The sequence below is a fragment of the Pelophylax lessonae genome, assembly GCF_965119305.1.
Source record: "Pelophylax lessonae genome assembly, chromosome: 2".
Lineage (NCBI taxonomy): Eukaryota > Metazoa > Chordata > Amphibia > Anura > Ranidae > Pelophylax > Pelophylax lessonae.
In genome coordinates this window covers 249,389,141-249,411,221 of record NC_138769.1, presented here as the reverse complement: position 1 = coordinate 249,411,221, position 22,081 = coordinate 249,389,141, and the positions used below count along the sequence as shown (strand labels likewise).

The following is a 22,081-nucleotide window of genomic DNA, read 5'->3' as shown; positions in this document are numbered from 1 at the left end:
TTTAAAGTGCCTCTGTCCCCGATTCTCATGCGCAAATGCAAACACGCACCTAGGTACTGTACGCATATGTATATGATGATTATGCCACATATGTGAGGTATTGCTGTAAACATCAGAGTAAGAGCAAGAATTCTAGCACCAGACCTCCTGTTAAATCTAAACTGGTAACCTGTAAAAGCATTTAAAGCATCACCTATGGATAATTTAATGTCATTCCACAGATGTGTGCAATTTTAAAGTGTGACATGTTAGGAACTGTATCCATTTACTAGTATTATCGAGTAGTATCTTCTTTTTTTACCAAAAAATGGGTATTGTATTGTGCTTGTGTACAAAACTAATTAAAGTGTTGTTTTTCCTAAAGATGCGCAAATATTGTGGAATGTAAAAAAATTTAACAACCATCATTTTATTTTCCAAGGACTTTGCATTCAGAAAATATATAAAACATTTGGGATTTCTAAGTAATTTTTTAGCAAAAAATGCATATTTTTACATAAATGTGAAAAATGTCAAAATTGGCCCAGTAGGCAAGTGGTTTTAGTATCATTGATGTTCCTTTACCATATATAGTTTTCATACTGATGATCCCTGTTTTATGTGTGCAAGATGAAGACTGTGGTCCAGTGTCTGCCCAAGAACATAATAATTAAAGTGATTGTAAATGCAAAAAATAAAAAAGTGGCCCTGAACCTCCTCTTCTCATGTCCCCTTTTAGCGCTCCTGGCTCTTCCTATTTGGTGAGTGCCCAACATAGGAAGCTACTTCCTATGGGGGGCACTCATGCGGGCTTGATCCTGATCCATGCTGCCTGTGTCTATAGACACAGACAGTTGTCTATTGCCCTCATCGCTGCCTTTGATTGACAGCAGCAGAAGCCGATGGCTCCCACTACCTCACCAGCCTGTGAGACCGGGGACTGAGGGGAGAGAGCTGCTGCAGACAGGTTCAACACTGGGTCAAATGAGTGCTCAGGTAAGTATTGGGAGGAATGAGGGGGATACTATTAACCACTTAAGCCCCGGGAAAATTTTACCCCCTTCCTGACCAGGGCCTATTTTGCGATTCGGCACTGCGTGACTTTAATGGACAATTGCGCGGTTGTGCGACGCTGTACCTAAACGAATTTGACGTCCTTTTTCCCCACAAACAGAGCTTTCTTTTGGTGGTATTTGATCACCTGTGTGATTTTTTGATAATGCGCTATAAATAACAATATTTTTCAAATTTTTTTATATGAAATTCCCAAAAAAAAAAAAATGTAAAAAATCAAAATTTTTTAACATTTTAGGCCAATTTGTTTTCTGCTACATATTTTTGGTAAAAAAAAAAAGCATATTTTGATTGGTTTGCACAAAAGTTTTTGCGTTTACTAACTAAGGGAAAGATTTTTGTCATTTTTGTTGTTTTTTTTTAACGCGTAATGGCGGCGATCTGCGTTTTTTTTTGCGGGACTGCGACATTGCGGCGGACAGATTGGACCCTTGACTGACATTTTTGACACTTTTGGGGTAACCAGTGACATTACTACAGTAATCAGTGCTATACATATGCACTGTTACTGTAAAAATGACACTGGAAGTGAAGGGGTTAACTTTTTTTTTGAGAGGGAGGGGTTAAGTGTGTCCCTAGGGGCGTGTTTCTAACTGTGATTGGCTGTGGCTTGAGCTGTAAGAACAGTGATAAACGGTCCTACATAGTAGAACCGTTTGATCACCATTCTTACACAGGGGAGAATGACAGGCGGCTTTGTTTACATTAGCCGCCTGCCTTTCTCCCGGTGTAGCGGACGATCGCGAGTGCCCGGGAGACATCGGGTCCGCCGGGCACACGCGCGGGGGGGTCCGTGACCGAGCGGGAGCGCGCATTCGGCGGCGCGCGCTCGCTCCCCAGAGCCTCACAGGCTAGCGACGTAGACTTATGTCGCTTTGCCTGTGAAGGGCTGACTGCCGCAGTAAATATACTGACGGCAGTCGGCAAGTGGTTAACTAAACATTATTTACCTTAATGCAAGAAATGCTTTAAGTTAAGAAATGTTTAGGCTTTATAACCAAAAATAAATATCCTCTTTCGGTTTGGAAAGCAACCAATTGGAAACTATTTCAATTGCTACGTGATTACTATATGAGTAGTATAGAGAGTGTAAAATAAAGGTGCATGATAGTGACAATCAAAACAGAAGTACTAAAACACACTAGCAGCGCTAAAATTCATAAATAATAAATGAAGTGCAGTCCATTGGGATAATGTCCATAGGTTCATATAATCATGCAATGTGCCCAGAAGCCGTGAATGGATATATTGCACTGGACCCTCCACCGCACCAACGTGCTCCCCCTAATGAGAGACACTCACCAGAAATCTGGTCATACAGGGACTTGTAATGCCAGCCTATCTCAGGCTCAGAAAACGATATCCACAGGAATTTCCCAGGACAAACGGCCCTCGATCAGTCTCAATCGGATCAATTCTTGTGGCCGACCCACAGGAGATTCCAATTACATCAGGGGTAGTACATGTGAAAATAATAGCTCACATAGGTCAATATTGCATGGCTAAAATCAGACTTTATTACCCACAGTACCGCGTGACCACGCGTTCACGAGGTTGGACCTGGCGTCTGATGCTGAACCCGATGCTCGCTACAGCCTGGTACCGGCGGCGAACTGACACTACGGGGATTGGCCTCTACACGCAGGTTTATGCCTCATCCTTTATATGACAAGCTTGCTTTGTTTTATATGTTGTAAGTGCATCAGCTATTGGGGATCCTGTTGTGGGTAATAAAGTCTGATTTTAGCCATGCAATATTGCCCTATGTGAGCTATTATTTTCACATGTACTACCCCTGATGTAATTGGAATCTCCTGTGGGTCGGCCACAAGAATTGATCCGATTGAGACTGATCGAGGGCCGTTTGTCCTGGGAAATTCCTGTGGATATCGTTTTCTGAGCCTGAGATAGGCTGGCATTACAAGTCCCTGTATGACCAGATTTCTGGTGAGTGTCTCTCATTAGGGGGAGCACGTTGGTGCGGTGGAGGGTCCAGTGCAATATATCCATTCACGGCTTCTGGGCACATTGCATGATTATATGAACCTATGGACATTATCCCAATGGACTGCACTTCATTTATTATTTATGAATTTTAGCGCTGCTAGTGTGTTTTAGTACTTCTGTTTTGATTGTCACTATCATGCACCTTTATTTTATGCGGTTATATTTATAGCAGCAGCTTTTAGATATATCATTTGTTTTAGCATTTTATATATCACTCTATATACTTATAGGTACCTGGTAATAGCGCCGGTTGAGTAAGTAATTGTAGTCCCCACTTGTGTCCGTTTCACTTGCTCCTTTTGGATAGTATAGAGAGTGTGGTTACAGGTGTTAGCCACTTTGGTTAGTTATAGAAAATATTTTTTTTAAGAAATGAATGCACAGGCAAACATACTTAATAAATAGAGCAAAGTTTTCCTATGAACACATACAGTAAACAGTGAAAAATATGGTCTAATAGGCGCTAATACCAAAGTGAAAAAAGCTGCCAGCACAACATAACTGATAAACAGGTTATAAATGTAAAAGGAAAAAATTAAGTGCAGCGCTAGTATTGTGTACATAATATACAACAAAAAAATAATGGTGACAACATACATGAATAAATCAAATATTCAGATAAAGTCCCATATCAAAGGTAGACTGAAAATAGAGTCCCAAAAGAGTGATGCATCTTGTCGGTGAACATAATCATATCCAAATGTTAAAGATAATTCCCAACACCAAGTAGACAAATAGAATGGGCGCTCACCAGATCAAGTGGGTCTGAATTGCCTTATAGCAAGCAGACCGACTAGGCTTTACAAGATGATCCTGATTCCTCCTAAGAATGTAACCATGGATGTAGTTTTCGGCTCATACTAGAATAGGTAGAGGGATGGAAGTCTCTCAAACGGTAGCATAAAAACCAAAAAGAGGAGTGCACATAGCGTAATATTGCTAAAAACTTTTAATGAAATAAAAGGAATTGCACTTACAAAATTCACATGGTAACAGGCAATAAAGTAAGACTGAGGTTCTACTGCGAGCTCCTGACGCGTATCGTCCACACAGACATCATCAGAGGATGAGAAAAAATATTGCTCGTTGTATAGGATGATGAGCTATAAAGACAGTTACTTTCCTCCTATACAACGAGCAATATCCTCTAATGATGTCTGTGCGGACGATACGCGTATATTAGCAATTAGCAATATTACGCTATGTGCACTCCTTTTTTTGGTTTTTATGCTACCTGGTTTTGAGAGACTTCCATCCCTCTCCCTATTATCGCATGAGCCGAAAACTACATCCAACTCCTTCTTTGCCAATGTCATTAGTACAGTGGCAGTGCATATTTTTTTTGCATTGACCACTGTATTGGTGTCACTGGTCTTCAAAAGTGTCACTTAACGTCCGATTTATCCACCGCAATGTGGCAATCCCGCTGTAAGTCACTGATTGCCGCCATTACTAGTAAAAAAAAAATTCCACACAAATATCCCAAAGTTTGTAGACTTTATAACTTTTGCGGAAACCAATCAATATACGCTCTTTTCGGTTTTTTTTCCAAAAACATGTAGCAGATTACATATTGGCTTAAATAATGAAGAAATTAGATTTTATAAATTTTTATTGGATATTTTTTATAGCAGAAAATAAGAAATATTGTTTTTTTTTTCACAATTGTTGGTCTTTTTTTGTTTATAGCGCAAAAAAATAAAAAAACGCAGAGGTGATCAAATACCACAAAAAGTTGTGGGAAAAAAAGGACATCAATTTTATTCATGTACAGCGTCTCAACGTCGCGCATTTGTCAGTTAAAGTAACGCAGTACCGTATCGCAAAAAATGGCCTGGTCATAAAGGGGAGTAATCCTTCCGGAGCTGAAGTGGTTGAATTATCTCGAGTGAGATTTCTGTCAATGCCTTTCAACCATCTCTCAGCTTACTGTAGGTTTTTTACTTGAAACAAGAGCTAAGTGTTTTTCTCCCTCTCTGATTCCTACATCACTTGCAAGGCAGGGTTGAGCCTGATTGGTGGCTAGGAAAAATGTCTTAGTACAGACATTTCTTTACAATAGGATTTTTTGTTGTGTTGTTTCATGCCTGATATGTATGGGAGAGTCCTGGGGCCATCATAAAAAAAATTTCAAAGATTTCTGAGCTTGAAAATTTTTTTTTGATATGATTCTTTGGGACATGCTTTCTTTGTCTTTTGTGTCTGTGCCTATGCATTTTTAAAAAAATCATAAATGAAATTAGATTGAAAAAATAGGATTTCTGAATCGAAGAGGGAATGAAACCCCTGCAATGGGCATTTTTTTTAGAATCCCTGTTGCATCTAATGCAAGAGTTCCCTAAGGCAAGGATGTAGGTATTTGCAGTACAGCAATGCCTGGATAATAATATCATATAGTAACTTGGTCATTTTCAGAACTTTATCACAAACCTGCAGGTAGTAATGTATTTCTGTTTAAAAAGAAGGGTTGGCTAAAGAAACAGGTTAAGAGATGTTAGTCAAAGACGTTTAGGAGAATATTAACACAGATGCCATCGGTATCCTATGGATTATAAGTTATTAAATGCCATACCAATGGCACATCTTGAACCTATAATTGGGTTGAAGGTAATAAATATGTTCAATAATATGCTATAGGCATTTGTACAAAAATTCTTAGTACATTTGACAAATGTCATACAAAAGTACTTCAAAATTGTGTTTGCTATTTACATTTGATTTTGGAATAATTGGACCTGAAAACCCCATACCCTGTTAGAAATGTGTTCTTTTGAGAACAAATTTTCATTATGCTGCTTCAAATTTTCTCATCACTGCAGTCAAAAATGGAAATCGATTTCACCACATTATTTAAACATCAAATGAGCATTCCTACAATAAAAGTTTCTCAGGAAACTCTTTTAGTGATTTGCCAGCTTTAGTAATTCTGTCAGCTATACTGTAAATTGATTTGTGGATTTATTGATAAGAGTTTATGTGAAATCAAAGTATTGTCATTTGATCTGCATAAAATTACTATGAACAAACCTGCAAAATTGTAATTAGAACACACAGCCATTAATGTCTAAGCTGCTGGCAACAAAAGTGAGTACACCCCCAAGTGGACATGTCCGAATTGGGCCCAAAGTGTCAATATTTTTTGTGGCCACAATTATTTTCCAGCACTGCCTTAACCCTTTGGGTACATCAGAGCTTCACATGTTGCTACTGGAGTCCTCTTCCACTCCTCCATGACGATATCACGGGGCTGGTGGATGTTAGAGACCTTTCGCTCCTCCACCTTCCTTTTGAGGATGCCCCACAGATCCTCAATACGGTTTAGGTTTGGAGACATGCTTGGCCAGTCCATCACCTTTACCCTCAGCTTCTTTATCAAGGCAGTGGTTGTCTTGGAGGTGTGTTTTGGGTCGTTATCATTTTGGAATACTGCATTGCGGCCCAGTCTCTGAAGGGAGGGGATCACGCTCTGCTTCAGTAGATATTGGCATTCATGGTTTCCTCAATGAACTGTAGCTCCCCTGTGGCGGCAACACTAATGTAGCCCCAGACCATGACACTCCCACCACCATGCTTGACTGTAGGCAAGACACACTTGTCTTTGTACTCCTCACCTGGTTGCCGCCACACACGCTTGACACCATCTGAATCAAATACATTTATCTTGGTCTCATTAGACTGCAGGACATGGTTCCAGTAATCCATGTCCTTAGTTTTCTTGTCTTCAGCAGACTGTTTGTGGGCTTTCTTGTGCATCATCTCAAGAAGAGGCTTTCTTCTCGGACAACAGCCATGCAGACCAATTTGATGCAGTGTGCGGTGTATGGTCTGAGCACTGGCAGGCTGACCCCCACCCCTTTAACCTCTGCAGCAATACTGGCAGCACTCATACGTCTATTTTACAAAGACGGCCTCTGGATATGACGCTGAAGACGTCTTCTTTGGTCAAACATGGCGAGGCCTGTTTTGAGTGGAACCTGTCCTGTTAAACTGCTGTATGGTCTTGGCCAGTTGGCCACTATGCTGCAGCTCAATTTCAGGGTCTGGGAAATCTTCTTATAGCCTAGGCCATTTTTATGTAGAGCAACAATTCTTTTTTTTTTAGATCTTCAGGGAGTTCTTCGCCATGAGGTGCCATGTTGAACTTCCAGTGACCAATAAGAGAGAGTGAGAGTGATAACACCAAATGTAACACACCTGCTCCCCATTCACACCTGAGACCTTGTAACACTAATGAGTCACATGACACTGGGGAGGGAAAATGGCTAATTGGGCCCAATTTTGACATTTTCACTTAGGAGTGTACTCACTTTTGTTGCCAGCGGTTTAGACATTAATGGCTGTGTGTTGAGTCATTTTGAGGGGACAGCAAATGTACACTGTTAAGCCCCGTACACACGTACCGATCGTCGGCCGACGGAACGTCCTACAAATGTTCGCGGCTGGTGTGTTTGTTGTTTGTCTGTTGAAAAGTGCTCCAAACTTGCCCAGGACATTTGTCTTCCGACAGAAAATGACGTCAGTACGTTCCACGCACGTTCGCCGCTACAAAAGAGGAAGTGAGTGTTTGGCCGTGACCCTTCTGGGCATCTCGCGCTGATTTCGGTAGCATTTGTTTGGTTGACGACATTTCGCTATTTTCCGAGACATCGTTCGAGAATTTATTATGGCGACCGTGAATTCGTCCGTTGCTGTCGTTAGTGTTGGAGTTTTGGCTCTGAGACGACGTACGAGCAATAGGAAGAAGAAGCGGACCTCCTGGACGAAAAATTGGTTGCTTAACCGTGATCAATTTTCTCATATGTCCTTGCTGAGGGAGCTCCAGGAAAATAATCCTGATGACTTCAGGAATTATTTGAGGATGACGGATCCCATCTTTTACCGTCTTCTTGCCCTGGTGTCCCCCTATATTCTGAAGCAGGATACTTGTATGCGGCTTGCAATTACTCCTGAGCAAAGGTTAATTGCGACGTTGAGGTATCTTGCAACAGGGAGAAGCCTGCAGGATCTGAAGTTCACCACAGGCATCTCCCCCCAAGCACTTGGAGTCATCATCCCTGAGACCTGCTCTGCCATCATCAAGGTCTTGCAGAAGGACTATATCAAGGTATGTTTTATTTTTTACATTACATGTATTACTAGTTTCACCTGAATTATGATGTTTTTGGATGTACAGCAATTGACACAGGCCATTATTTGTAAACTACCCTCTGTCCGCATGCACATAGTAGTAAAGATGTAGATTATCTTTAACCATTTGTAAAATTACCCACTAACCACCCCACCATTCTCTCCTATGTGTCCCTAAACGCATTGCCTGTTAACAGTATTTTGAATTTGGGTCATTTTATTGCTTTCCCTCAAACAATTATTCCTTGGCCAATGTTTTAGTACCTAGTTAATGATTTATCTAAAATACATCAGTCCATCCATTCCCACCTATGATTCTGTATGTTTATGTAATGATGTTAAAACCTTCACTGACCACAAGCCCTAATTGATGTATAAATGCCCAGTTTTACTTACCCATCCCCCCACCCACATGCTAAATCTCAAAGTCAGCATATACCAAAGCTCAAGTTCAGAGGTCTTCAAACTATGGCCCACCAGTTGTTCACGAACTTCAATTTCCATCATGCCTAGTCATGTCTGTGAATGTGAGAGAATTACAAGGCCTCATGGGATGTGTAGTTCTGCAACAGCTGGAGGGCCGTAGTTTGTAAATCTCAGCTCTAGCTGGTGAGAATAATGGGCCATACACACTAGAAGATTGTCAGAACAATTTATCCTTCCGATTTACCAAAACCAAATAATATGAGGTCCAACAAACACTTTCAAATCCTATGCAATCTGGTAGGCCCTTGCACTACATAGAAAAGTTAAATCTGCACGAAAAAGTCTTCAGAGAATCTTCTAGTGTGTATGGCCCTTTACAATATAAGAACAATAGGAGGTTGAAAATAAATGTATGTAGATGTTACATCCCCATATCCAAACCTTTGCCTTCCTGTTGTATATTTTTTTAGCAAGTTGCATAAGCATTTAACAGACAACTGTGTGTGTAATTAATAATGTGATGTGCTCAAGCACTAATTTTTTTTTTTTTTTTTTTTTTTTTATTTTTTCCCCACAGTTTCCTTCAAACGCAGAGCAATGGCTGGAGATTTCTGATCAATTTCTGGAGAAGTGGAATTTTCCCAATTGTGGGGGTGCTATTGATGGGAAGCACGTCCGCATTGTCCCCCCTCCGAATTCCGGCACATTTTATTATAATTATAAAGGTTTTTTTAGTATAGTCATGCTAGCCATAGTTAATGCAAACTATGAGTTTATTTTTTTGGATATTGGCAAAAATGGCCGCAATTCGGATGGGGGAGTTATTGATCAGACGGAGTTCGCTCGTCGTCTAAAGAACGGCACTCTGAACCTGCCATCCAGGGAGCAAACTGTTGAGGGTATGAGCTTTGTGTTTATCGCAGATGAGGCTTTTGCGCTTGGGGAGCATCTCATGAAGCCCTACCCTCAGAGGAACCTCACCCCAGACCAAAGGATTTACAACTACCGGTTGTCCAGAGCTCGCAGAGTTGTGGAGAATGCCTTCGGGATAATGGCCAACCGGTTCCGGATATTCCTGACGTCCATAAACCTGGCACTGTACAAAGTGGATAATGTGGTCTTGTGTTGCTGCATTTTGCACAACTTCCTACGCAGGAATGCACAAAATTATGTCTTGCAGCAACTGGATACTGACCCTGCTATGCCAGGTACAAGTGGAGAGGCCCAACCTTCTAACCAAGTGGAGTCCATGACGTCAATGGAAGTTGGACGGTCAGCATTGGCATCACACAGGGCCCGTCAGATCCGCCAGGAATATCTGGACTATTTCGTGGGGAGAGGAGCTGTGTCCTGGCAGCAATCACTGTCACAAACACATTAATCTTGTTAAAGATTGGACACACAAGATAAATGTCAGAGATATATTATTTTTCAACACATTAAACAAAAATTGCAATGATTCTGTATTGTGGATTATAATCATTTGGGCACATATGCCAAACACAATTATTTGGGTTAATCATGTGTTATATATGTGTGACTTTGGAAGGGTTAATACATTCATCAGTGTGTTTCTTGACTGTAGTCTCTCACCAGCTGATCCAAAGTGATGATGGCCATGTGTTATTTTTTAGCCAGTGGTGTAAATACAAGGGCCTTCTGCACCCCACAAAATGTACACAAACCCTGTCACATTGAGAACTAGGTCACACCCAAGGTTCATCTAATGTCACCTTATATTGGTGTTCATTGTCCAGAAGTTGCCCATACTATATATTTCAGATAATACATTAGGGTATTAACAAAGTACCTACACCTGTTATGTTGTGTTCATTTATGACATCCTTCTCACTGCCCACCAATGTTAGGATATGTCAGTGTTATGTGAAACTTGATCATTGTTCATCTCAAAGTGTTATATATATATAGGTAATGGAAAGTGAACTAGAGCAACGAACAAGCAATACACTATAGATTACACTGATCTCCCTACACTGATTGCTACTGGCAATATCAATGCCATATTGAATCCTAGGACTGCTAGTACCTTGAGTGTTGAGTCACACTTATGCGATGCGGGAAGTCTGCGACTTTGCAGCCTTCCAGCATTGCATAAGGGTGACCCGCCACTTACTTTTTCCACAGGATTGTATTCCACAAGTGTTAAGCACTGTGCGATCCAATCCAGATACATCAGAAATAAAGGGTCATGTGCGACTTGTATGCGTGTTCAGTGCGAATGTAGCCATACAAAGTGTATGTCTCAATTCACACTGCACATCTGATGGCATGTAATATCGTAGCGCACTGCTCCTTTATTACATGCGATCAGATGTTCATGCGAAAATCAGCTATACAGTTTGTATGGCTCAATTCGCACTGCACTCGCACAAAAGTCGCACATGATGCATTTATTCAGCCGCATCAGGATAGGATCGCACAGTCGTTCAAACTTGTGTGCTCCGATCCTGTGTGAAATGTCAGATCGCACTGTGATATGCGTTAAAACTGGGGGTATCTTTAACATTTCATTGACACCTCCAGCAACTTGCATATGGCAGTGTCCAAAATGCTTTCATTAACATGTAAATATGTGAATAGGACAGCCATCATACATTTAGTGCTTCTTTACACAGCTTTAGACCTCGACCCCCCAACGAAAGTCTAATAAAGAATTGAACACACATTGTTGAATGTAAAAATGTTTTAGTATCAAACATTCACAGGGTTAGGGTTAGGGTTAGGGTTAGGGTTAGGGTTAGGGTTAGGGTGTTGGAAAGTGCTTTTCCCAAACTTGGGTACACTCTTTAACATCTGAGTGTCATAAAACTGGCCTAAAATATTATATAAAAATGGGAACATCCCAATACAAACTGTAAAAAATTTTATAATAATTATTTTTAAAATTTGGCAAGCATGTCCACAAAATCACGCATCTTTCCTTGCAATGCCGTTGCAGTCTCTTTTATTTGCTCGAGGTCTGAGCAGCATTGAAGAGCCTCACGGGTCAATTTGGCCAATGTGCAAGTGTGTAATACATGATCTGGAAAATAAAATACAACGGAGTCAATGTGAATCACCTACATGAGGTCATAATATAGAAACATTTGGTGTGCAGGTAATCTTTAAATTCCTCTCGAGTTAATACCTACCCTGTTCTTATGCTCTTTTGCCCTAGGCTCTTCATCTTCCTCCTGACCTCTTCCAATGCTGTTGCTGATGATTCTGCCGGTCTCCTGAGCTTACTATATATTCATTAGGGGTGTGAACGCATGATGACGTCATTGTGAGGGCATGGTTGTAATGTATATATATTAAGATGCAGAGACCAGAGACGGGCAGAATGCACGGCAACAGCATTGGAGGAGGACAGGAGGAAGAAGAAGAGCCTAGGGCAAAAGAGCAGACAACATAAGAGCAGAAGATTGGACAGCAGAAGACTGGAGAGGAGAAGATCCAAAGAGCAGAGTGGAGAAGACCGGATGAAGATCTTTAAGAACATTTCATAAACGTCTCCTGTCGTTATTCACATACACTTCCATTTATGTGGTTAATGTGTAGGGGTACTATGTACCCCATACCCATTCACATAGTGATTGGGGTCTGGGATCTGGGGGCCACCCTTTGTTAAAGGTTGCTTCCAAAGTCCTAGGAACCCCCTGGCCGCATGACCCCCCAAAACCACCAGACAGGGTTGTGGGGATGAGGCTCTTGTCCTCCTCTACATGGGAGTAAGGTGCTTTTGGGTGTGCGGTGCAGAGGCCCCCTGGCCCAAAGCAACAAAACCCCCCCATGTTGAGGGCATGTGTCCTGCTGTGGTCCAGGGGGTGTTTGGTCCGCTTGCTCGTTCTCTTTCCTGGCCTGACAAGCTGCATGCTTGTATAAGGGTCTGGTAGGGGTTTTGGGGGTAACCCACGCTGTCTTTTTGTTGTGGGCATACCCTCAAACTCAATACCACACACAAAAGGCCTGGTTGTGAACTTGGGGGGACACCCACGGTGGGTTCTTCAATTTTTTGGTGTAGTTCCCCCTCAAAAATCTTCACAACGCAAGTGGCCCCGCAAGTCAGAGCATCCTGATCCGACTTACGGTGCGACTTCCATTCAAATAAAGAGGCTCCCATAGGGAACTAGTGTTGTAAATTGGAGGCTAAAAATAACACTGATAAAAATCATTCTGAAAAAACCTACGTGGGCACACAATTGGCTCTTGGACACTTGGTCCTGGTTCCTCCACAGTTTCTGAACTGGCTTCCATGCTGCTTGGCACGTTGCCAGGAGATCGGGCTTCTGACCTGGCTGGGGATGCCACATCCTGGCATGATGCAACATCTGCAATGTAAATTTGTAAGGGAATACAAGAATATAAGGTTAAACAATCATTGCAAATACACATATTTCTATGATCCCACTACACAAAAATCTGTGACTACCAACCTTCTTGTTGCTCTGGTGTCTGGTCACTTGTAGGCTCCACCAGGATTATTTCCGGCATAATGTCTTCATCTACATAATACAAAACATTGGCCATATCATAAAAGTCACAAGAGGTACATTTGTTAGGACATGGTGCCCTGCTTGATAGCTCTTTTAGTAACAAATATGAAGACATGTACATGGTTATCTACGAAAAATATGGTACATTAATGTTTGACAGTGCATAGGAACCAATTACCTTTAGTGGAATCTGTGCCACCTTCTGTGCCCATGTCCTCCTCTTCTTCCTCCACTGCAGATGGAGCTGCCAAACCTCTCCTCCTCCTTTCCCACTGTTTGGCACGGAGTTTACGTTTTTCTCCTATTTAAAGGTTTGAATAATAATCTGTGATTAATAGGAATGTTTGCTGAGAAGATTCGTGCAGGAAAGAACGTTCGTTGCAACACAATACATATATTTTTCACTATGGCTTCCTGACTTTTAATGTCATATACTAAAACATCAACAATAGATCGATCAAATCACGACATGACAACTAAAATGAGTAATCTAACTTTTTACATAGACATTATAATCTAGACATGTTAATACAACATACACCAAATTATAAAAAACATATTGCATGATTAAAAAAATAAAGAAAAAATAAAACTTACTTTTTTTCAAAATCCGATGGATTTGGGAAAGCTGATCCTGCTCACGGTGTTTGAGGTCAGACCATCGTTTCCTAATCTGATCTTTCGATCGCTCGACACCGAATTTTCTGACCAAACAGGCCACCACCTTGTCCATGATGCCATCTTTCCTGGCATTGGGCCGCTCGTAATTTGCCAACTTTCCATCGTAATCCATTTTTTCTAAAATGGAGACCATCTCCACCATTTCTGGCTTTGACATGGGTGTAGCCCTTGATTTTCGGGTGGCCCAATCACTTCGGCCCCCACTAATTGAGCTCCCAGATTGTTGAGACATGGTTCCTAATTAAACAATTATTATTCCACTGCCTCAGGTGTGAGTGTCGCATGTAGGCCTGATCTTCGGCACGTACACACCCCTGCACAAGCCCGCCACTGGAGGAGGAGTTGACGCCTGCGCTGTATTTAAAGGACGCCAGATCGTTCGGCCGACGATTCGCTAGCGGACATATCGAGAGTTGGAGCACGATCGAGCGGCGAATCACGACTTTTCCCCACAAACAAAGGTACGACTCTTTTAATAGAAAGTGTGTGTTTTGGGCCCTATACAGCTTTTATTAGGAATATCTTTATTATGTGCCAAAATACATGCTATTTTAATATGTTTTGTGTTGTTTTGTGTCTTGCAGGCATATACTGTCCTGCAATATGGTGGACAATTTCACCACCCACAACTTTTTAATAAGTTTTATTGATGAGTTCAGGCAACTGCCGTGTTTGTGGCAAGTGAAGTCCGCGGATTATAAAAATCGAAAACTCCGAAAACAGGCCATGGAACATTTGGTGGCCTTCTACAAGCCTGTCTATCCTGGGGCAAATTTTGAGTATATACGCAAAAAAATAAACAGTATTCGTACTGCCTACAGGCGGGAGTTAAAAAAAATAGAGGAGTCCACCCAGTCTGGAGCAGGGGCACGGAATGTACATGTACCACGGCTGTGGTACTATGATAACATGCGGTTCCTGGCAGACACCTTGGAATCCAGGCCGTCAATTTCTACACTGCCTTCTACATCGGCAGAGGGCTCAGTGTCGGTAGATCCAAGCCAGGATGAGGATTTCCTGGAGGAGAGTTTTACTCAGGTATGGCATTTCACAATATATTGTCTGCTAAAATGTAATCATGTAACAAAATTATAAGCTAAACCATAATTGACCCTTTAGGTAAACGGGCATAGCAAGGGGTTGGCATGACAGGCAACCGCCAGGGGCGCAGGCCAAGGGGGGTGGGTCACAAAAACATTGGCATTGTTTTATTGTTTATTTTAACAATCCACTCAGCCTGCACACCCCAGAACCCCCAGTTTGCAGGCGGATTCATGCAGGTGTAAAACATTGAGAGCTGCTTCATGCAGGTGTAAAACATTGAGAGCTGCTTCATGCAGGTGTAAAACATTGAGAGCTGCTTCATGCAGGTGTAAAACATTGAGAGCAGCTGAGCCAAAAGACCAGGAGACTGAGACTGCCTCTCACTGCATCCCCAGCACCCCTCCGGTCTTACAAACACTGCTGCATCCCCAGCACACCTCTGGTCCTAAGAAACACTGCTGTAGCCTCAGCATTCCTCTGGCTCAACCTTTTTTAATACAAAACTAACAGCTCCTGCAAATGATACATCCATCCTTGCTTCCATGTCTCTGGTCTCTCACTCTGGGTCAGCAAGGCAGGTGGCTTCCTTATTCATGTTTCCCTGCACTGCTTCACCCTCAATGCCCTACATCAAGCCCTCTGCAAGTTCAGGCCCCTCTCTCTCTGCAACCCCCTCCTCTCTCTCTCACACCCCCTCTTTCTCTCCCTCTCTCTATCTCTCAACCCTCTCTTTCTTTTTCACACCTGAGACAATGATTGCCCACTAGAGAGCTCTACACTGGGCAAACAAGGGGCAAATTAGAAACTTTTAATGCCCTTTAATTTTTTTTTGGGGGGGTGGGTTACAGTTTTCCATTGATCTTGGGGGGGGGGGGGGGTTGTTGCCAAATACAGCTCCTCAACAAGGGCACTGGAGACCCTAGATATGCCACTGTATGTAAAGTCTGCTATTTGTTCACAATAATATAACAAACATGCATTTTTATATACACTATAACATTCTAATCAATTGTTCATTTCATCAACAGGGAAGTGTCACTGAGGAGGAGCCAGGTTGCAGCCAGGAGCCTGGGGAGCCTGTGGAGCCTGAGGAGCCTGCGGAACTCTTTCCACCACCACCTCCTCCTGCCAAACGGAGGCAAAAGAGGAAACACATAGACGACATCACAGATGAATTCATACAGGAGGCCACCATAGCCCTCCGTAGGAAACCGGAGGCAAATGAGTCCTTCGGGAATATGACTGCCAAAATCCTGGATAAGGTGGACCTCAGGCAGTGTCAGTATGCCAGAAAAATTATTCTGGATGTGCTGCAAAACGCTGAAAACGGCATACTTAATGAGCACAGCCATGCATGCCAGGAGCACCCGTGCCCTCCACCTCCACCTCCACCTCCACCTCCACAACACCCACCACCTCGCCAAATGCCACATGGCCAGTGGCAATATGGCCAGCAGGATCCAAACCTGCCCTCATGGCAACCTGATTATAGCTATCACCAACTTTAATTTGTGTAACCCCCTATTATTTATTTTACCCCTGTTTGCCAGTTTCTAGTTTAATTTTGTCCAAATGGACCTTTTTTATGTTTAGTTTATTATACGGAAAGTATTGATGTTTGCTTTTTTTTTTTTTTGCTGAGATCCAAAAAATAAAGAAAATTGAAAATAAAAAATGGCCTATCTGAATTTGTTAACATGTTTAATATTGTGCATAACCTGAAAAATATGTTTTAGACATTAATTCATAAAAGAATAAAGGGTCATATCAATAGTTAGATCTTTGGTGTGAAAATACAAAAATAATGGTGAAGAGTTCAAATTATTTAATTCTAAAATTTGATAGAACAGATAGAATAGACAAACATTATCTTCATCATAACAGAACACATGCCTTTTTATTAGAAAAGTATGGCATTATGAGCAGCATCTTCCTTCTTCTCACATTTATCAAGATGAGCATGTGCTCCGCATTTCACCTATTTCTTGGACTTCCGCGAGCCGAAAGTTCTTTCTGAATAAAATGTTGAGTTTACTAGAGAAAATTCTTCCGGGAACTCATTTGGTTTGATCATGCGTGTTGGGATTTGTAGCTGTGTGTCGGCAGAATTGCGTACTGACAGGCGAACAATCGTCCGTTCTGGTGTCGGCATACAAATATTTTCATGTTTGCAAGAAAGACTTTTGTCCGCGGATTGTGCGCAGACATCTGTCGGAGGCACCATACTAACACGCGTACAATCGGCAGATCCTTCGTCCACCGACGTTTGTATGCCGACGATCGGTACGTGTGTACGGGCCTTTATACAAGCTGTACACTCAATACTTTACATTGTAGCAAAGTGTCATTTCTTCAGTGTTGTCACATGAAAAGATAGAATAAAATATTTACAAAATTCTGAGGGGTGTACTCATTTTTGTGAGATACTGTATCTGTAAAAAAGACAGAAGACCCAATAAAGTCAATTGACCATTAGACATCTCCTTACGTTCCTTCCTGTACCCTTAAAGTGACTGTGCCACTAAATGAAATTTGTACAATAAATGGCTACCTGCAAAGAAGTAATAGAATGATTCCCTTCTGCCTGCTCACGCTGCTGATCTCTGCAGTGAAGAGATATTGCTGGCTCAAGATCCTACAGAGTCAGTACTTACAGAAGTGTCAAATTCCTGGTCCCCTGGTGCAAACTGTGGTTCTTCCCATCAGCAAATCCATCCCTACAGGCACAGTAGTGATACAGGTGTTGGAGGCTTGAACCATTGAGCACGCCCAGAAGTGATGGGAGCTGCAGGATTTTCAGCTGGTGGTTTCTCATCACTACTGCAGAGATCTGCAGTGTTTACAGGGAGCCATTTATTGTAAAAATGTCATTTAGTGGCACAGTCACTTTAAGGGTACAGGAAGGAACGTAAAGAGATGTCTAATGGTCAAACAGTAAGTGTGTTGCATTTACAATCACCTGGTGGAGGCACCTCTACAGACCTCTCTTGCAAAGGGTTATAGCCTTGCAGATCTTGGAGTTTATCAAATTTAGGACTTAGCACCTCTTAGGTTTAAATTAAATTATGATAGCCATTTACAACAGTCTTTCTTTCCATTTACTACAATCCAATTTCAAAGGCTACAAGGTTAAAATCCAGCCAACAGCTATTCTGAAACTCTGTATTTTTCCATTATATCCCTATCACATGACTTAATACAATACAATACTGTATATGATGAATCTATCATCTATATATTTAGATACATATATCCAAGAAAATACAAATCGTGTTACAAACAAATAATGTATCGTTGGAGCAGATCAGTAATTGGAAAATAAAACAAAGTATTTTTTCTTTTACTTTGAAACGATATTGTTGTATAAAAAAAAAAAAAAAAACAATATTCATATTACATTTTACTTTTTTTTTTCTTTTACAGGTATAAAATTGTGATTACACCAAGACGAATTTATCTGTCCATCTGGTTTGTTTGGATATTGTCCTTTTTGGTTGGACTGGTTCCAATGTTCGGATGGAATAAAAAGTCTAACTTTGACTACCTGGAATGCCAGTTCCTTAATGTTGTGAGGATGGACTACATGGTCTACTTTAATATTTTTGGATGGGTTTTTCTGCCCATGTTGGTTATTTTGGCTTTGTATATTGAGGTTTTCTATCTAATCAGAAAACATATTAGAAGAAACATTTCAAATACTGGAAGAACAGGAGTTTTCTATGGCAAGGAATACAAGACTGCAAAATCCCTTGCCCTGGTTTTTTTGCTGTTTGCAATCAGCTGGCTGCCATTGTCCATTTTTAATTGTTATATTTACTATACTGAAGGCACTCAACGTTCCACCGCATTTAAGTGGTTCATATCTCTAGCTATACTGCTATCCCATGCCAATTCAGCAATGAATCCCATTGTCTATGCTTTTAAAATCAAGAAATTTAAAGACTCATATTCCCAAATTATAAGAACATATATCCTACACAAAGCGAGTGAAAGTTCGAGTGGAGAGCACACATTAGATGAGATATCTCAAGATTGTATAGAATAGAATGACTATGTCCTCTCTATCATACTTTGCTTCTTTTAGCAATATGTTTCATAGCTAAAGAGCTGAAATATTTTTTTTATAAAAGCGAAAAAAATATATACCCCACGCTACCAACAATAGTGTAAAACAAAAATAAGTATATGTTGTTGCTAACAGCTTTAATTCAGACAATTGATATAAAATACACTTCTGTGCCTGTATGCAAAACTCGGTGCTTATTTACACTATAACATACGCAAGTGTAACAACAATAAAAAAATAAAAAAAATAATCGATCTACACGAATAACTATTAATTTGCAAAAATATTTTCAATAAAATGTATATATCACCCAAATTAGTGTCTGTATTAATTATTTCAAATCTCTATACACCATTCACAATGAAACCAATTTGAACTTAAAAAAAGTCCCAATTGACCAAATTATTGTGCATAATACAAAGATAGCTAGACTGGCCACTAGAGGCAAGGTATACTAGGAGGTGCCTTCAGTGAGTCAGCAAACACATAGATCTCCAGTGTGAAAACTAGCGGTAAAGAACAACCACTTGTGCTAAGCAAATATGGCTGCCAAATATACATACACTATATTGTCAAAAGTGCTTTGTGCACTGGTCCAGCCTTCCCAGAAGAGTTAAAGCTGTTATAGCTGCAAAGGGTGGGCCAGTTCAATATTGAACCCTGTGGACTAAGACTGGGATGCCATTAAAGTTCATGTGTCTGTAAAGGCAGGTGTCCCAATACTTTTGACAATATAGGGTATATAATTACAAACCATACAATTAAACAATAATTTTATATTATTGCAAACTGATAGCATTATTTATACATCAATATGGCTTCCTGTATACCTAAAGAAATGCACTGAAAGGACAATACATTTCTTAAAACATCAAAACATGGTGGAAACAGACCAGTTGTTTAAAATAATCTACAACTCATCTGTAATCATCTAAGGCCTCCAAACTTAGACTTTAAGATACCCATGAATGGTTATGTCACATGTGATGAATCATACATGTAATGTTATATACTGTATATGATTATGTTCTCTTTTAATATATAGAACAGACATCTCAGAAGTGTGAGTTTGCCTAAAGTAATTGTAAAGTCTTGTTTTTTTTTTTTTTTTTTTATAACATGTTATACTTACTTGCTCTGTGCAGTTGGGGTTTTGCTCAGAGCAGCACAGATCCTCCTCTTCTCGGGTCCCTCATTGCTGCTCCTAGCCCCTCCCTCCTGTCGAGGCCCCCACGGCAAGCAGCTGCTATGGGGCACCTCAACGATCGTGTGTCAATTCAGACATGGAGCTGCCATTTGGCCCCGCCCCTCTCTCTCCTGATTCGTTAACTAACTTTGAGTGACAGCCATAGGCAGGGCCGGCCTTAGGTGTTCAGGCGCCTTGTGTGAGCTAATCTTGTGCTGCCCCCCCCCCCCCATCCTCATCCCTCGCCCCCTGTTCACCTAAATATACACAAAGAGGAAAAAAATATTTGTAACAAATAAGAGAGAGATGCAGGGGCTGCGGGCATGGTACAGGAGATGCAGGGGCTGCGGTGCGGGCATGGTGCAGGAGATGCAGGGGCTGCGGTGCGGGCATGGTGCAGGAGATGCAGAGGCTGCGGGCATGATGCAGGGCTGTGGGCATGGTGCAGGAGATACCGGGGCTGCAGGCACGGTGCAGGAGATGTAGGGGCCATGGGCATGGTGCAGGAAATGCAGGGGCTGCAGGCATGGTGTAGGAGATGCAGGGGCTGCGGGCATGATGCAGGGCTGTAGGCATGGTACATGCAGGGCTGTGGGCATTGTACAGGAGAGGCAGTGCTGCTGGCATAGTACAGAAGATGCAGAGGCTGCAGGCATGGTGCAGGAGATGCAGGGCTGCGGGCATGGTACAAGAGATGCAGGGCCTGCGGGCATTGGTGCAGAAGATGCAGAGGCTGCAGGCATGATGCAGGAGATGCAGAGGCTGCAGGCATGGTGCAGGGGCTGCGGGCATGGTGCAGGAGATGCAGGGGCTGCGGGCATGGTGCAGGGTCCACGGGCATGGTGCAGGAGATGCAGGGGCTGCCGGCATGGTGTAGGAGATGCAGGGCTGCGGGAATGATGCAGGGCTGTGGGCATGGTACATATAGGGCTGTGGGCATTGTACATGCAAGGCAGTGGGCATGGTACAGGAGAGACGTAAATGGACGCCCTCCCGGCAATTTAGGCCCTCGCTGTAGCCATCTTTCGGGTATAGCGTGGACATGTAGAGGTTAAATACCAATGGTATTTTCAATATGCAGCATGAAGGAAATTAATGCATTAGTGATCAGTGTCAGTTAAATAACCCCTTTGTGCTGCATTAGTGGCAGTGGTGTCAGTGTTGATAAACCCCTACATGCTGCAGCATAAAGGGGTTAATTAACTGACAATGGTCACTAATGCATTAATCCCTTTCATGCTGCATATTTGAAATACAATTGGTAATTAATTAACCTCACCCCTCAAACTCAGACATTTCCGCTGACACCCGCTTCCATCTGATCCGATCCTGTCCGTCAAACCTGGACTGATGGAAACCCTATTTTCCATCCGTCTGGCGGAGATCTGACAGCTCCGTCTCTGCACACAGAGCGGAAACAGAGCTGTCATCCTCCTGCTCAGCGGGGGATCGGCAGGTTGATCCCCCACTGAGCAGGAGGATGACAGCTCTGTTTCCGCTCTGTGTGCAGAGAACGGAGTCAGTCGGCGGAACGGACAGGTGTGAAAGGACCCTAGGCTAACATATATTAAACTACAGGCTTAGTGCTCTGGACTTAAAATAGTGTATTTTGAAGAAGTAGTGGCCCAATAAAATTATTGCAAGGAAAATGTTTTAGATTTTTAAAATAGATATCCAAAAAACATTCAAATCCTAATGATGAATCTGTTTTGAATGCATTTTGTAAATTTGGCTTATTGGGTTTCTGTAGGTTCTTTGGTCACCTGTGAAGAGGTTAAGTGAGAGATCATTTTATAAATTGTAAAACGAAGCCATCTGGTAAAGCTAGAGTGTTTGTAAAGGCAAAGCTTTTGGCCCCTTTCACATGGTCGTCATCTCTTAAGTCACATTTTTGCTAATAAAAAACTGATTCAGTTTTCATCAGTTTATCTTTCTTCTGTTTTGTTCTGTTCTGTAACATCCAGGTTTTTGAATCCATTTTCATTCGTTTTTCAT

General features: G+C 41.8%; 1 protein-coding gene across 1 annotated transcript in view; it reads left to right on the top strand.

The window, feature by feature from the left end:
• Positions 1–19,027, top strand: part of LOC309545615 (adenosine receptor A3-like) — a 36,622-nt gene extending 17,595 nt beyond the window's left edge. Inside the window, exon 2 of the mRNA XM_082244865.1 lies at positions 18,258–19,027. Within this exon, the coding sequence (XP_082100991.1) occupies positions 18,258–18,879 (622 nt within the window). The 3' untranslated portion in view covers positions 18,880–19,027. The remainder of the gene's footprint in view (positions 1–18,257) is intronic.
• Positions 19,028–22,081: the final 3,054 nt, after the last annotated feature.